Source organism: Typopeltis vanoorti, chromosome 7 (assembly GCF_054136105.1).
Source record: "Typopeltis vanoorti isolate ZY-2024b chromosome 7, IOZ_Tvanoo_1.0, whole genome shotgun sequence".
NCBI classification, from domain to species: Eukaryota; Metazoa; Arthropoda; class Arachnida; order Uropygi; family Thelyphonidae; genus Typopeltis; species Typopeltis vanoorti.
This window is the reverse complement of record NC_143555.1, coordinates 74,069,238-74,087,683: the sequence shown is the minus strand read 5'-3', so window position 1 is coordinate 74,087,683 and position 18,446 is coordinate 74,069,238. Positions and strand designations below refer to the sequence as shown.

General features: G+C 35.6%; 1 protein-coding gene across 2 annotated transcripts in view; it reads left to right on the top strand.

The window, feature by feature from the left end:
* Positions 1-18,446, top strand: part of Graf (GTPase regulator associated with FAK) — a 573,290-nt gene that overhangs the window by 72,265 nt on the left and 482,579 nt on the right. For both annotated transcript variants that reach the window (XM_090395958.1, XM_090395957.1), the window contains one exon: positions 11,274-11,369. In XM_090395958.1, the coding sequence (XP_090252084.1) occupies positions 11,274-11,369 (96 nt within the window). The remainder of the gene's footprint in view (positions 1-11,273; positions 11,370-18,446) is intronic.

The window sequence follows — 18,446 nt, the reverse complement described above, 5'->3', positions numbered from 1 at the left end:
CGGTGTGTGTGGGGGCACTGTCAAGGCATGTCATTGCACAGAGAAATCCATGCAGAAAGAGTTTTTCTTTCTTGATGTCCAAGAGTATTTTCTCTCACTGCACATGCCCACTATATCCTTCTGTCTAAAAAACTTATAATCAAACTTACGAAGTCTCAAAAACAATAACTGATACTGCAACAAAAGTGAATCTCCCTTAAAAAAAAAGAAAAAAAAAGTCACATCACAACCGGTCACAACGTGCAATACCTTGCCAGAATCTCTTCACTAAAAAGCTCGCATTCAGTTTATTAACATCCATGGGATTTACACAAACACAAATAATGTTCGCCATTGCTTGCAGTCCTTCAGACATATTATTACTGACAGAAACCTAGATTGCAGCTACATCTACTACCATCCACCTCCAATGCCCAAGCTACACACTTCACGATTCTTTTCACCACAAGAGTGGCACCTGTGCCCTTGTGAAATCTGACATGGCTTGCCAGAGAATTTTAGCATAATTTTAGAATACCCTGCTTTCGACCTTCTTTGGCTCAAGATTTCCTTGCTCCATTTTGTAACATTCATTTGTTGTATTTACCAGTCTCCAAACACTAATAATCACTCAGATCTCTTCTCATTCCTTTCCATGAAACTTGACCCCCCCCTGCAGTATGGGCAACCTTGATGTCTCCAATTCCACCTGGCTTCCCTACTCACCAACTGAGCAGGACAAGAAGCAGAAATCTTTGCTATAAGTAATGACAACACAAATCGTACATCTACATACTCAACTTCCTGATAACCCTCTTCACTCTCCTATTACTCTGGATCGCTTTTTGACCTGTTCTCCTTCCAGATACACTGTAGAGGTCGCCTCTCCTTTCTCACAGAATTCCCCCCTCGAACCTCTCCCAATCTCGCATCCTCTGTCACTACAAAGGAGCCATTTGGTATGACCTCTGAATGGTCATACCAAATGGCCATACCAAATGGTCATTCTCGCCAACTGGAGGGTGATTTGACAATTATAAATTGTCAAATCACCCTCCAGTTGGCGAGAATGACCATGAAGTGATTACCTGGGTGTTGTCAGCAGTGTGAGAACCTCTGTGAGAAAAGGGTGTATGTGGACCTATAGGGCTAGTGATTATGATTATGAAGAGCTCAGGAGACAGCTTGTAGGTGTAGCATGGAATGAGGAGTTAGCTGAAAAAAGATCAATGCAGTTTGGAGGATATTCAAGAACTATCTAGTAGAAACTATGTCTAAATGTATTCCAAGGGTCAGAAGGTTAAATAAGGTAGGCGTGAAATGGATGAATGAAGAGATTAAGCATGCGATACAGAGAAAAAAAGGCATTATGGAGAGGCAGCATAAGAGAAGTGGTAATAACCAATTCCATAAGGATTACAAAGATCTGGCAAGGAGGGTGACTTGGTTGGTAAGGTTTGCAAAAGTGAAGTATGAGCAGCAGTTAGCTAATAAAGCCAAAAATAATCCTAGGGAGTTCTTTCAATATGTAGCTGGGGGGGGAAAAAAAAAAAAAAAAAAAAAAAAAACAGAAGAAAAGAATGATTATGGAAAGATAGCATTGATTGGAAAAAATGGTATAAGGACAACTACTGCAGAAGATATAGTGGAGATACTTAATGAGCAGTTCATAAAGGTCTTTCATTCTTGTGAATGTGACATCATGGAGAGATTGAGAGCAATTGATTATGGGGAGGAGACTAAGTAAGGAAGAGGTGTATGGGGGGGGGGAATTGAACAAACTTGATGTTAATAAGGCTGTCTGACTTGATAATATATCACCACATATTCTGAAGGAATGTGCTAGGGAGTTGACATCTGCCTTGACATATTTTTTTAATACGAGTCTTGCACTGAATAAAGTTCCAAAGGAGTGGAAGGATAGCAAGAATAATAACAATAACTAGAATAATCCCAATATAACTAATCATTTTCAGATTGTTACTTATCTTCCAGCTCCACTATATTATGCCACAGATCAACAAATCGCCATCTAATTTCAACATCATTTCAGACCACTTTATCGAAATTTAGAATCAAAGAGAATAAAGATCTGTCTTCTTTAGATCACTGTTGTTTAATTTGTATATCATAGATTGGTTTAAGATTAGTAGGAATATGTAGTTTTGTGCTTACATTTACATAAAGCAATCATTATCTTAGGAGTGCAGTAAAAGTAATTGAAAAAATATTTAAGGACTAAATGGAAATAAGTGAACAGGAATATAGTACATTTTGGAGGAGAGAAAGTGGGATATGTGAAGGGTAAGCCTTGCCTTAATAATTTACTTATTTTCATAATGTGATAAAAGAAAATAGCTACATGATGATACTGCTGGATTTTGTAAAAGCATTTGACAAGAAAATGCCATATGAGAAAATGTCGTATGATGACATTTTCTCATATGGTTGATGGGTAGATGAATAGTATATGGCAGATTAGAATCCAACAGAAAGCAGGTGCCCACATAGCATTTATTTGTGAAGGCTTTCTGGCCTCTTGAGTGGAAGTGATGCATATAAAAGTGTGAAGAGTGTTGTGATACAGGACTGTATTCAGTCCATTGTTAATTTATATCTATATGACAAAGGAAATCATTTGAGGGAGATTATTATTATAATATGGGTATCTCCATGGAGTCTGAAGACTCATCACAGAATTCTGTGTACTCTCCAATTTTGCATCATTAGCAAACAACTGAATACCTCTCCTTCAGATCCCTGAGGCATTCCACTAGTCGGCCTCATTTTCCTAGAATCTACTCCACCATATATTGTTCTCCTGTGTCTGTCAGTTCCCCACCCCCATCCATGCCACCATCTTCATATCCATTCCTATTTGCTCCAACCTTTGTAATAGTTTTTCCATGCAAAGTCCAGCAATATAATGATGTAATCATTTCCCCATCAGCAATTTGCCACTTCTGTCTTGGATCCACATTTATGTAATGGAGCTATTTTAACCTGTTTCCACTCTCTACGAACCTTGCCAGAGTGAAGACTTTGATTAAACAGCTTTGTCAGAGACACTGCCGGTCCTTTTGGATATTCATGTAGCACGTAGGCTGACATACCATCCGGTTCCACTGCTGTATTCATGTTGATGTTTTTCAATATGCTGAGCATTTCCTGTTTGTCCACCTCAGTTCTCACATAAGTATCACATCAACTGCAGAATCTCTCTCTCTTTCCCCCAGATGATACACCCTTGTAAAGTGATTGATTGCCCAACAACTCAACTATTTCTGCTTCTGCCAGAAATAGTTGAGTTGTTGGGCAATCAATCACTGTTTCAATGTTCAATTAATCAATGTTCATAATTCCTATTATGAACATTGATTAAAGTCCTCCTTGCATAATTGTTCTTCCTCTTATTGCTGATAGTGAAAAAACTCTTTTGGATTTACTTTGGCCACTTTAGCTAATTTTGTCTTGTAATTTGATTTGACCTTTCTTATCATGCTAGTCGGCCTTATCTGCACACTTTGTACTGCTCATGAGTATGCTGATCACCTTGTTTCTTTATATTTTTGCCATAACGTTTTCTTGTTTTTGCATTTCCTACTTTATATCTTTACTCATCCACTTCGTATGCAGTGATGTATAGATAGAGGGGAGTATGTTGAAGAGGATAACAATTAAGTTGTACAATTGTAATAATAAACCATATTTTTGCAACCATTGTGGTTATTTAATGGCCACACCTCATATTTTGTCTTATTGGCCTCTATCTCACACCAGATAGTCTCAAATGAGTCATCTCCCTCCAGCCCTAAAATCCTTAACTCCTATTTTTGTTGGTTGCAGTTCTTCAGCAATCTGCATTTCTTGTCCTATTCCCTCTGTATTCCCTGAAATCTGCTGAATGCCTATAAGTCAAACTCGCCAATGCCAAAACTTCTCTCCCTCATTTCTGACACTTCTGGCATTTATATACATGCATTTCGGGTCTTGCCATATCCCCTTTCCTCCTTCCATAATGCCATTACTAACCCATTCAGATTTGAAACCTGTGACACATTTGCATTGCGTAATCTTTTCTGTACATACTTATTTATACCACACTTGAATCCACTCAATAGTTTTCCTGATTTTGTACTTCCAACTTCTCACTGAACAACATTCTCTCCGAAAAGATTATGCAGTTAATTGCTGATAATGCCAAATTGGCGAAGGCAGTAGTCAATAAGATTCTTCAAGGTGATTGTGACCAAGTGAACTGTAATACAGTTCTATCAGTGTATTACATTTTGATGGAAATAGATAAAATACATCAAATTAGCTTAGCATTATTAACTGGACACATCAGTGGAGTAGCAGGATTCATTATATACTATCATACTTTTCTTTAAAGTCATTAATCAGTACATCCATCACTTTCTTTAGCATTCATAATGGTACTGGAGACGGCATAAACAATACTTATATAGAGGAAAAAATAAATTTATTGAACTTATTAATATTTTGCTGGTTTTCTTCCAGCATCATCAGAACACATAACTGTGATAAGTATACCAGTAGTCAAACTAAATCATTAGAAACAATTCAAATTGTAACTGAAACAGAACTAATGTCTAACATGGCACCATCTGTAGGCCATATAACCATAAAGTTTATTTGAAGACATCACACTATCTGGTTTCAGAATGATTGTTTTCCAGATCTTTGGCAAATTAATGCAACCATACTTTTTGAGGTTAGGGGAGTGCTTCATAGCTGATTCTAAAATAGTCTCTCGGACCCATAGAGACATCTGTGTAATACCAATATCTTCTTCTTCCATTTAATCCTATGTGAAAGAGTATCTGCCAGTTCCAATTTATCATACAAATGATCGCAGATGTAATTTTTGTGTTTTTCAAGGGAGGTGTTGACCGATCTACCAGTCTGTCTGCTCATAGTAGGCTAAACTGCAAACACAAGGAACTTTAAATTAAAGATGCCAAGAAATTATATATTTATGGTTTCATCATTTATCCAAGTGTAAGCAAACAAAGTTTGCACGTGAAGTCATGATTATATATGTCCATAAGGATATGTGCATTGCATTATGAGATACTAATGCAATTGATGTGAAGTCATTAGCCTCTATATATAAGTAGCCCAGTCGTGAAGTGACTTCACGTGCAAACTTTGTTTACACTTGGATAAAGGATAAAACCATGATTATAATTTCTTAGCATCTTTAATTTATAGTTTAACCAAATGAAAAAACTTTAAACAAGGAACTTTATACACTCCAGGATGTGCAAGAGGATTATCTTTAGGAAAGAAAGCTAGCTGAATGAACAGTTTGAAAATGGATGTAGAGAATTTAGCCTAGTTTTTTGATGTACTCTTAATATGTGAGATGGGCATAGATAGCAGGGATGGGATGGGAAGGGCATGCATGCCGTATTTATCTATTTTATTAGGATTGTAGCAATTGGCTAAAAAGGTATCGTGAAGGTCCACAAGCTCAATTTCAAGAGCTGTATGTGTCATTTGAATAAATAGCCCTGGCACAGTATGTGTTCTGAGGATGCCATATTGTTGGATGGGTGGTTGTTTTATTACTTATGTAAATATATATATTGTAAAATCTTCTACTGTCTTTAATGCTTTATTTTATTATCTTTACTATTCTACACGTTTTTTATTATTATGTACTATGTTTATCTACCCTTCGCACTATGAGTCTTATGCCTAAGATACTAGAAAATTTATTTAATTTAGACTGCGCCACTAATATCATTTAATTATCATAAAACTGAATAATATGGCTGGCAGATTTCTCTAACACAAATTCCTTCAATAAAACTTTACACAAGCAGTCATGATCTATTCTTTTACTTAACTTTAAACTTCGGCTATCTCACTTAGTTTCTTTCTCACAAGTCTGATTTATTTAGGAACAGTGCAGTTGTAAAAATTAACAATCAGGCACTCCTGATTGTTTATTTTTACTCCTTTAACAAAAAAATCAAAACACGTTTATTTACATTAATTCATGTATATGAGATATGCATGAATTAAACAATATAGAGATTGCTTTCTTTATCTATCTATAAAAATTCTTTAGCACAAATTAGAACCTTTTTACTTCAACATTAATTAATCTCTTTAACTCAAAAACCTATTAACTCTCTGCTTACAAATTCAACTTATTAAACTCCTAGTTTACTTGCAAAAAGGTTAGAGTTATTTTTACATTAATCTCTTTAACTCAAAATCCTATGTACTCTCTGCTTACAATTCCAACTTATTAAACTTCTAGTATACTCGCAAAGAATTAGCTAACTCTCTGTTAAGTTATCTTTACAATTATTATATCAACTTCCGATATGCCAATCGATTCTCTTAATGACAATTCTTACTACTATTGAATAATCTCTTAAAAGCCCATCTGCAACCTACTATGAGAGGGAAAATACAAAAGGTTTGAACTTACAAAAGACTCTGCATTGCATATTCAGTCAAAATTCTTTCACTACAGTCTTATGGCATTTCTTTCATCTCAGATCTTGAGCTTCCTCAGGAATGTCTGGCTTCAGTAATATCTCATTGGGAAAAATAGTGGTCTGTAGACTGCGACCGGCAAAAGGTTGTTCTCCCACAGCGAAAAAGAAAATCTTCCAAGTGAAGTTGCTTCGGGTAATTTACATCACCTTATTTCCTCTGCTTGGGCTTGCTGTAAGGCCTGGACAACTGGCTTTTCTATCTGCCGTTTCCAATAGCTCTAACTGCTGCCTCCAATGACTATAATTGCCGCCAACTGACTTTCTTATGGACTCCCGAATTTGTTCCCTCTCTCTGGCGATGACTGGAAGCTGGGAAGCCTTTATATACAGCTTCGGTGGCAAAAACATTGCGTTAGTTTTTAACACTCTAACGTATTCTTATTAAAGGAGTATATACAGTTAACTTCCAAAGGGTTTTTTACAAAAATATCTAGTACAAAATATACAGAGACAAACAAGTTATTTTTACAACATTCTCATCGGACTTGACTGCTGTTAACAAAAAACGATGTAATGTACTTTAGAATATTTAAGCTACAATCGAGTTTTTACAATTTGTATATGAGAGATATGATTTTTGCATTACTTCAACCTTGGTATCTCTCCTAGGTCTGACTCCCACCGAAGAGACCTCAATAAAGGTCAAAACTGGTCTGGATAGTGGCCCTTTCCATTATGCATTGCATTATACACACCTGAAATGGGGTATGTGCTTTGCATTATGCGATACATACTAAGGCAAGTGATATGAAGTCATCAGCCTCTATACACAAGTAGCTCAGACGTGAATATATTTCATGTGCAAAACTTTGTTTTACTTACTTGGAAAAAGGATTAAAACCAAGTATTTAAAAAAAAAAATTAAAAAAAAACCTTGGTATCTTTAACGTATATTTCATCCAAGGTAAAAAAACTTTCTACATATATGAGGCATTAGAAAGTCATGTCACTAGTATATTTCGAAAGGGAAGATAATCGTTAATTTCATACAAGTTGCACAAGTTTTTGGTGATGTGGAAGATTTTGACACCATGGTGTATAAGTAGAAAGTTTTTTACCTTGGATTTATCGTACTTTAAAGATACCAAGAAATTATATACTTGGTTTTAATCCTTTTCCCAAGGAAACAAAACAGTATTTTGCATGTGAAATATATTCATGTCTGAGCTACTTGTATATAGAAGCTAATGACTTCATATCACTTGCCTTGGTATGTATTCCATAATGTAAAATACACACACCCTTTCGGGCATTTAAAATGCTATGCATAATGGGATGGCCACTACCCAGACTAGTTTCGACCTTTATTAAGGTCTCATCAGTGGAAGCCAGATCCTGGAGAGATACCAAGATTGAAGTGATGCAGAAGTCATATATAATGAGGCATTAGAAAGTCATGTCACTAATATATATCGAAAGGGAAGACAATCGTTTAATTTCATGCAAGTTGCATAAGTTCTGGCGATGTGGAAGATTTTGACACCATAGTCAAAATACGGTAAAAAAAAAATGATCTTATGAATTGGAATAATAAACTTAGTCACTCCTATCTGTAATTGTGCTTTTGACATAAAAGCATTTCAAAGAGTAATTTCTATCACCTTTGTAATATGCCTCCTGAACTTCGACTCCCTGACAATCATTGCTCGTTCTATAATACAAACTGTATACATGAAAAGACTGAAATGGTGCTTTCAGTTTATCAAGAAGAGACACTTATTATCACATGGAAGTCTTCCTAGTATTCAGAATCATTATCATCGGAAGTCCACATTATTGATTATTCACCAATGCCTATTTCTCTCTCCCTTTAAACTCTTTCATTGACAAAGTATTCACACCCTAATAACCCATTCCAATCATAAACCACTTTCCAAGCAAAAAAAAATTCAAATTCTATTCCTCATACCTTGTTAATCATACTCTTATACAACTTCCAAGGTGATTCCTTGTTCTCTCTCCTACCCTATCAAGCATTGGAAAATTTCTTTAGCATCTGTATTATGAAATTCCTTTAGTAACTTAAATGTAATGAGTAACATTTAATAACTTGCATGTTTGTATCATAACCATTTGTTATCACCTGAACTTAGTAATCCACAAATGTTCGGTGAGCACTCTATACACCAGTTGCCATTTTGGTCACTCACCAAGAAACATCCTGGTGACTAAATGTGTATATAATAGTCCAGATGTGGCTATATCAAAACTTTATAGAGAGGAATAATAACCTCTTTATCTTTGCTTGTCAGGGTATTCTTTGATATCTAAGTAACCTTTTTTTGAGTTATTTTGATGCCACTTTTGTAGTATGCACTTCGAACTTCAGCTCCTTGCCCACCATGACCAAAGCCATAGCCTCATCAATTTCTTCCAGTCCATTTATGTATAGTCTCCCTGGTTGGCCAAGTTGTTAGCTTCCAGCAAATAGGTTGCAGATTCAAATTCCACTGTAGACCTGGATGTTTGTGTCTTTAGCTGAGAGACGTTCATCATCCTGGTTGTGAGACTATTGTCTCACTTATTGGAGGTCTGAGGTGGCTTTAAAAAAGGCTTGATGTTTGATCTCTAGAGCAGGGTTTTTGGTTAGGTGAAAAAATATCTTAAAACTAATAAAAAATAAAACAACAAATTCAAAAAAAAAAAAAAAAGGAAAATAATGCTTAGTCTATCTACTGTACTAATGTACTATAGATTCCCAACTATTTGTGGCTGGGAGTCGCTTTTTTTATTTTTTATTTTTATTTTAAAAAATCTAAATAAGAATAGTCATTTGTCATCATTTCTTGCAGCATTTAAGTGTTGAACACATTACTACTAATTAGATCATTCTCTTCACCCAGTTATTATGAGTGATTTTTGAGAGCAATTCATATAGTATATTATACTTGAGAAGAAATATATTCTTGTTTTAATCCTTTATTTATAGCAGTTTGCATGTGAAGTATCTACTTGCATATAGAGGGTAAATCAATGCCGAAGTCATATTTTATATATACAGGTTGTAAAATGGTGTCTCACCTTACTGTTAAATATTATGGATAGAGAGATTTATAGAAACTTTTACCCTTGTGCTACAGTGTATATTATGCTTTACAAGGAATTATATTCTTGTTTTAGTTTACCCAAGCATAAACAAAGTTTGCACATGGGAGTACCTTCATAACTAATCTATTTGTATAGTGGTCTTGCCCATAATGTTTCTGCTATGGAATACCAAGACAGTTGATTGTGAAATCAACATCTTAGTATCATCATGACTAGTTTACTTGTATATAAGAAGATATTGACTTCATTAATTTGCCTCAGCACTCCCTATAACAAAAACATTGTGGGCAAGAGTACAAGAAGATTAATTGTGAAGATACTTCGCATGAAAAATTTTGTTTGTTTACATTGGTAAAGGATTAAAAGAATATAATTTCTTGACAAGTATAATATATTTTGTAACTCAGTGGTAAAATTATCTAATCCATTAAATTATTTGTTGACATTTTCATTGACATGAGCAGTGTATTTCATTGGATAGAAGAGAAACTTGATCAATTTTGCATTTGAAGATGCTTCACATGCAAAAATTGACAAAATTCTTGGACAAATCTGAGATTAGAGTTGTACTCTTGGTCACACTCAAATGTATTTTATAATAACCAGTCAGTCTTTTGCTGTATTTAGACTTGTAAAAGTCAGGCATTCTATTACAGTAAATATTTGCATATGGTGATGCTGCTTATCATGATTATGCCTATTTCCAAATGGCTTATGTCTCCAAAAGAAACATCCATATTTGGTTTAAATTGGTACAGCTGGGATTTTTTGAATGTCTACATTAAGAGGGAATTCCTGAGTACAGGATTTGTCAAGTTGAATGAGAAAGAAGGATTCAACAGCTTTTGTTAATTTCTAAGTTTAGCTATTTCATTAATCAAATTTATCCCTCAAATTTATAATCTATGTCCTGTTGAATATAATTGGTGAATCAACAGTATCATTCAGTTTAATACAGAGAATAAACACATTCATATAAACTTACATTTCTAAAGTAGATTGGTGTACTATGGAGTGGCCCCCAGTGATGAATCCATGGAGATGCCATGGACTCATCACTGGAGGCCAAATAATCCTGGAGATTTAGTTACAGTAGTTTGAATTTTGGCCATGACTATTCTTATTACAAGTGTGATTCTATAATACTCGACTTCGGAGTCACTGCCGTGATTCTCGTTAATGTTTCATATACTCCGAGGATACTAACAAAGTTTTGATGAAACAAGTTATTTTAACTGAATGGCTGTATTTGATATACAGTCATCCCTCAATTATCGAATCACAGTGGGAGAGCTTTCCAGTCATATAATTGAAGGGTTGGATAACTGCAGGTACAAATACATGACTCAGTACCAGGAGTCACTTGAAACACTAACCCATTCAAGGAACAGTTAATCAGTTTGTCATTGTCATTTCATTCAAAATAGATCCCAAATACATTAGCTGCATTCCCAAATGATCCCAGATAGATACACTTGTAATAACAAGCTCAAATAGCATCAGTTATGCCTATTTCATTTCATAAATATGTATTTGATGGTACTACTACTACTTTCTTTCCTTTACAATATAAAATAGAAAATAATTTGGAATTTTCAATTTATGAATTAAGACTATCCATTCCACTTCTTTCTTTTCATTTTAATCTATATATTTTTATAAACAATATAGAGATTTAATTATATATATATATAATATTTTTTATAGCCCTTTCTAAAGCTCAAAGAACTCTTGCTGGTACTCTCTGTAACTTTAATTTTGAATGCATTGGCAGTAGTCAGACAGATGATGAAATTGTTATTGGTAAGTACCATTTCATAAAAGTGTTCTGCTTCATTGTTGAAATTTTCCAAATAGTGATTCATTAGTTTTGAATGCTTTTAGGATTTAGTTAAATAATCTGAATAAAATTTTATAACATTTTGATAATAAAGATATTATTAGTAGTTAATTTTTAAGTTTTTTCTAAATCTGATTATTTTTTAGGTTTTGCAAATTGCCTGCATTTGAAGTAATTCAGAATATACAATCTGGATTAACACTGATATCTGTTTATAGATGTGTATTACTTAACATGGTAATTAAGTGATATCTGAGTAAATCACTTTTCATTGTTTAGATTACATTTGGTCATTCAAACATAATTAAATTGTAATATATATTGATCTTCAACCTACCATCACTCAATACAGTTCATCCTTAGTTATTGCTTATGCAGGTACAGTGTCCGAGAAGATCGCAAAACTTTTTAAACCTTTCAACATTAGAGTTGTGTTCAAACCAGAAAAAACTGTCCATCACTTTTTAAGATCGTCAAAAGACATTAATTTTTTTTTTCAAACACACTAGAGTGTACAACATCCCATGTACTTGTGGTCTAAGCTATATAGGACGGATATTGAGAAGCTGTGAAATCGGAAAAAAATCATTTATAGGAGTTGTTAATAACAACAACTCAGGTCTAGCCCATCATTTCACTATTACTAACCATACCATTGAATGGGATAGCAGCTCCATGCCTTACCTGGAAGATTTCCATTGTAGAAATTTCAAAGAAGCCGTTGTAGTCCTCCATTCTGGAGAAAATCTTAACAGAAACCAGGAATGATAATAACTGACATATGGAAAACCTTAAGATCACTCAGTCTGCCAGAATTTAATTTCGCTCAAACTACCGAACGTGATCTCATAACAGTGATTAATGCAACACGCTCCATGCATGTAATGTTACACGTTCTGTTTTAATGTTTAATTTATACGATAGTGTTACTCCATTTTCTCTGTACTAGCCACTGTTAAATCTGGAATGAAAGGTTCAATTTGTTATTGAACATTTCATTCAGGATTTTACTAGGATCTAAAAACTATAAAAAGGAAATGCTTGTACATAGGTGTAAGTGAAAACTTTAATGTATTAATATTTTATTAACAGAATTTTGTAAGTGATAATTTGTAAACTGTCTTAGAAATAATATACCAGAGTCTAAAAGGTCTTAGTGAAAGTTACTTTAGAAGGAGAAAATTTAAGCCAAGTCAACTTTAGCCTAATCGGCTTTTCAACATAATCCCGGAGCATCGCAATGCGAAATCCGAGACACGTGTACTGCACCCACGTGATAGGGTGCATTTCGGGGAAGAAGCGTAGAGGAGTGTGCAAAAAAAAAAGAGTTAGGTGTCGTGAGCAACCAGTGACGTAGTTGGGAGAGAGAACTAGGGGATATATAAGGATATGCCAGTGAATATAGCCCTCTCTTAGTCCTCTGTTCTTGGTGGTGTCTCTCTCTCTCCCCCTCAAAAGTTGGTTCCGATGGAAGCAGTTCGTGGCAATGACTAAAAGGAAGGTCAACGATGGCTACAAAGTCAGGTAGCGATCCGCTTCAAGCATAGCAACGGCATAGCCATGCAGCCAGCGGAGACCGCAGCCTTATGCTGAGTTGTACGTGCCTATCTGTCGAAACGGTGTCGAAACGGTCGTTAAAGTTATAGGAATAGCGGTGATTCGTGATTGTAATCACAGGTGCTAAGTCGGTGGAAATTATAGATAGCAGACCTAGGAACCTAACTGAAAGGAATCAGCAAAGATTGAGGTTATGCCCACGTGGTCGGTAAAGTAGAAACTTTTATTGTCTTTTGTACTGAGACCAGGACTAGAGCTAGTGAAAGCTAACCGTGTATGTGATAGGACCTTTTTATGACTGTCTGGACTATAGGGTTTTACTTTGTAACTAGAGGTTGTATTTCCAGAAGTTCATTGTTATTAAGTTATGCCCATAATAGAATTTTGGTATATTGTAGTCTAATCTGGGAAGTTGAAGGAATGTTCATTTATATAACTGTGATAAGTTAATGAGAATTAGATTAATTGATCTGTTGGAAATGTGTTAAGTGACTACTTAGTTATAATTAGATAGATTGTCTGAGAAATTTTGAGATATCCTTTTAAGAACAAGTTATTATATGTCTGAAGCTAAATTTTGATCTCTGTGTAAAATTATTATTATTATTGTTCTGGGGAACTCCAAGGAGTCGACAGACTCATCGAGGGAGGCCCCAACATCATGTCTGGAACAACTATTCAACATTCACACAGTATCTATCATATCTTGCCTTGAACTCATTCACGGTCGTAGCACCCACAACAGACTCTGGCAGCTTATTCCACTCATTCACCACTCTCCAAGTAAAAAACCTAGCTCTAACACCCGTGTCAACCACGCTCTTGCCCAGCTTCCATGCATGGCCCCTAGTCCTCCCACCACCAGTCATATTTTCAAAAATATCTTCTGGATCAATCTTATAAAAAAATCCTTCAGTAATTTGAATGTCTCAATCATATCACCCCTCTTTCACCTATCGTCCAATTTCTGCAACCTACAAATCCTCAACCTATTCTCATAAGCTTCATTCCACAGACCTGCTATCATCTTGGTCACTCGTCTCTGGACCCTCTCCACTTCCTCCCCATCACGAAGAAACCCTGGTGCCCATAACTGGGCACAGAAGTCCAGATGGGGTCTTATCAAGGTGCGATGCAGAGGAACTACAACTTGTTTGTCTCTGCATGTTAAAGTATTTTTCATAAGCCAAGTGATTTGGTGAGCTGTTTTAGTCACTTTTGCAAACTTCAACTCCCTATCCACCAGCACTCCCAAATCCCTGGCCTCATCAATCTCCTGGAGTACGGTTCCACCAATGCAATATACTGCTGCTATTCTTTTCACCCCAAAGTGCATAACCTTACACTTTGCCACATTAAACTGACACCCATTTTTCCTAGCCCAGTCCTCCAAACTATCCAAATCATCCTGTAAAATTTTGACATCCTGTGCACTCACAATTGCTCTACCCAACTTTGCATCATCAGCAAACAAGTGAACACTTCCTCTCAAATCCTTTCCAATATCATTGATGAACAAATTGAAAAGCAGTGGTCCAAGAACAGAGCCCTGCGGCACTCCACTAGTCACAAGCCGTCTTTTTGACTCCACTCCTGAATAAACCACTCTCTGGTATCTCTCCTTCAACCACCCTCCTATCCATCTTACCAACCCTATATCTATCCCCATCTGCTCCAGTTTACTGATTAGGGTTCCATGTGGTATCCTGTCAAAGGCCTTGGCAAGGTCCAGTAGTATCACTGTAAACCCATTACCCCTATCCAGTTCAGCCATCACTGTGTTATAAAACGTGAGCAAGTTGCTGAGGCATGATCTACCCTTCACAAAACCATGTTGTCCCATATACAATATCCCATTTTCATCTATCCAATCCTGTATTCTTTTCTTGACTAATTTCTCTAAGACCTTGACAATGATTCCTGATATGCTAATCGGTCGGTAATTTACAACAGCAGTCTTGGAACCACCTTTATGCAGTGGAACTATTTTCCCCTCCTTCCACCCGCTCGGGACTAACCCAGACCCGAGACTCAAATTAAACAAAATGGTCAAGGGTACTGACAATTCTTTAGCTGTTTCTCTTACTACACGAGCTGGTATACCATCCAATCCCACAGATGTATTGACATTGAGGTTATGCAAAAAATACTCACCTCCACTTCATTCACCACAATTCCCGTATAATCTACTGGTTTATTCATTTCTGCAATGTCACCACCTGGATGATATATTCTTACAAAGTGCTCACTCAGTAACTCAGCTATCTCAACTGATTCAGTTACCTCCCTACCATCGGCATTCTTTAAAATCATTCTGCCATGTACATTTTTCCTTTTACTTGCTATATATCTAAAAAACTGTTCAGGATTCTCTTTAGCCTGCATGGCCAATGTTCTTTCGTAATCCTTTTTTGCTTTTCTTACCACACTCGTCACCCTTCTGGCCTGCGCTTTATACCGTTCATGTGCCTGCCGGTAACCTTTCTCCTTAAATTCCCTCCATAGTTGTTTCTTTTTTTGCAGTTCAAGCTTAATGGTGTTATTCATCCATTTAACCCCTACTTGATTTATTATTCGGACTCTAGGTATACAGTCAGCCATTGCTTCATGCAAGCACTTCTTAACTACCTCCCATGCACTATCAACTTCTAGTCCTTGCAGTTGTACATGCCATGGCTCTGAGCCAATCAAACTCCTAAGCTTGTCATACTTTCCAGCCCGATAATTCCACATGTACCCTGTCTTAATTGAAAATTCTACACCTTTAGCCACTTCCCAAGTCAAGACCCTATGATCACTCTCACCGATTGGTGGCAATGTGGTCATATTTGTTACAGCCAAATCCTCAGATGTAATTACTAGGTCAAGCACTCTCTGACCCCTAGTATTTTCCATTACATGCTGTCACAGATAGTTATCCCTTAATAACCGCATAAAATCCAATTCCTTCCTCCCGTGTGTCCTCTCCTCACTCCAATCAATGCAACCATAGTTGAAATCTCCCTTAATAATCACCCTCCTTCCACTCATTTCTTCTATTTGCTTGTGCATACTGTCACCACCATCTTTTCCATCACCCGGTCTATAGCTGCACCCTATTGTATATTTAGTTCTGCTAGCCAATCTCACACCAAATGGCCTCAAATGTGCTCTTTTCTCTATCTTGCAATTCAACTTCTATTCTCCTTGGCTGTAGCTCATCGAAAAAAATAAATGTTTTTGTTTTCTATACCTAAGAAACTTGCCTGATTTCTCATGCCAATGTACCGCTTGCTAAATTTAGAACCTGTGTAAAATACAAGTGCGGGGGGGGGGAGAAAATTTAGTTACGACTGCTGATTGAGGAATAAACTAATAGGGTATAAATAAATAATAGATTCTAAGGTCGTGTGATTATCTGCGTGTTAACTCTCTGATAGGAATATCCTTCCTGTATAGGAATCAAAAATGCGCAGCTGTATTAACAAATAAATTTTTCTTCATTCCGAAAAGGAGCGAACTCCAGATCTACAACAATAGAAGGATTTGGCTCTCGCCTGGAGCATTCTCTTTGTCTGCAAGAATAGTACACGTGATCCATTAGAAAGAACGGTGTCTGATAGAAATCGGCTCTAATTAAGACGAAGCATTGTATATTAGCGGCTGGAACAGGAACAGCAAAACAATTGGTAGAAAGAACTATAGATAAGATATATAAAGGACAATAAGGCGCGACATACATACTAATAATTTAACACCACTTTGAATTTTTTCTCTTACCTGAAGAAGTCGGACAGCCCCGTTGGCGAAACTTGTTGGTATTAGATGTTTATAAATCATGGTCAATTAAAGATCAATATATATTACAAGTTAATTATAAATCATGCTTTGTTGTGTGCAGTTAACATGATACTTGAAAATCTTAATAATTGTTTAGGTGACCTTAGCTGACAAATGTAACTTTAAACATTTTTGAATACCAGCACTTTCATGTTGCAGGAACTCAGTGGCGGCACGTACATAAGCACTGTGACACTGCAGCACCCCCAATGAAAAAATTAAATTTTGTTTGTGTTTATAAATAATAATAATGCTTACAACATTATATAAATGCAATACAACATGTTAAAGGTTACAGCTTATATTTCAACATTGATCGAATAGTTAATAATTGGAATTGTTCTATTAATGCTTTAGATTACGAAACAAATGCACTGCGATCTAACGCCGATATTCCTTTGCGCTTGTCATTGCACGTTACGTCATTCCCATACTGTTCAAATGGCAGTGTATCTTTAGTATGCTTACGCATGTTATTTCTGTGAGATATGAAATGTTTATTATTGGTGCTTGTGCATGGTGAACTATTTTTTGTAAATCTTATTTTATTTTGTTAAAATAACATATAATTATTTATTTATTTATAGATACAAGGCTGAATTATGACGAATCATTGTTGAAAATATGAAATGAATTATATTTTTTCAATTATTGTTACATGAAACAAATGCACTGCAATCTAAAGCCGATATTCGTTTGGGCTTGTCATTGCTATTGATACGAAACTTTTATTATTATTGGTCTTTGTGGTGAGGATGAAATATTTTTAATAAAGCAATTTTTAATATGCAAATTTATTTATTAATAAATTCGTTACTGATTAGGATTGTTTTTTTTTTTATATGCAGCATCCCCACTTAAAATTTTTACCGGCTGCCACTGCAGGAACTCAAAAAAAGTTTACTTAGAGTATGTTTCAAATCAAGTTATGTCTTGATTTGAAATTTACTGTTTAATTTAATGTGTAAATTTAATATTCATTTCAGTGTTTATATTGAGGCTATATTGTGAAAGGGGTTGGTTTGCATAATGCTTCTGTAAAATAGGTGATTTATACTTGCTGTAATGTTTCTTCTTACAATAATTAGCGTTTTATAGTACATTACTGCTAATTTTTGTATTTTATTTTATAATGTACTGTCCGGTCACAGATGCCAGATCCTTCGCTGGCAGATTTCCAATAAGAGCCAATTCATGTTGAAGGGGAGAAAGGAATAAGGCGATGTAGGAATGCTTCACTAACATGTGAAATCATGTGCTTCATATGCAGAGCCGGTGCTAGGGTCTTTGGTGCCCGCATGCAATTTCTATCTAAGCACCCCTGTAACGATCCGGGAGAGTGTGGTTCTTTTACGATAATAAAAATTTTAATTATTTGAAATTTCTTAAATAAATTTTGACAGAACAGCCACATGTTGGTTAGCTAAATGTAACGAACCGGGAGTGTTGGCTAGGCAGGATAATCGTTAAAAACCAGAATATTCAAAAAATTCTCAAAAGTTAAAGCAAATTTTGATAAAGCCACTTCACTTTAATCATTGAATATAATGATACAGGGATTATAGCCTTCTCACCAACCCGAATCGCTAACAAAATTAAAATGAATTTTAATTAAAGTTAAAATTAATTTGAACTAAAGCTTAAAATATTCTTGCATTTTACAA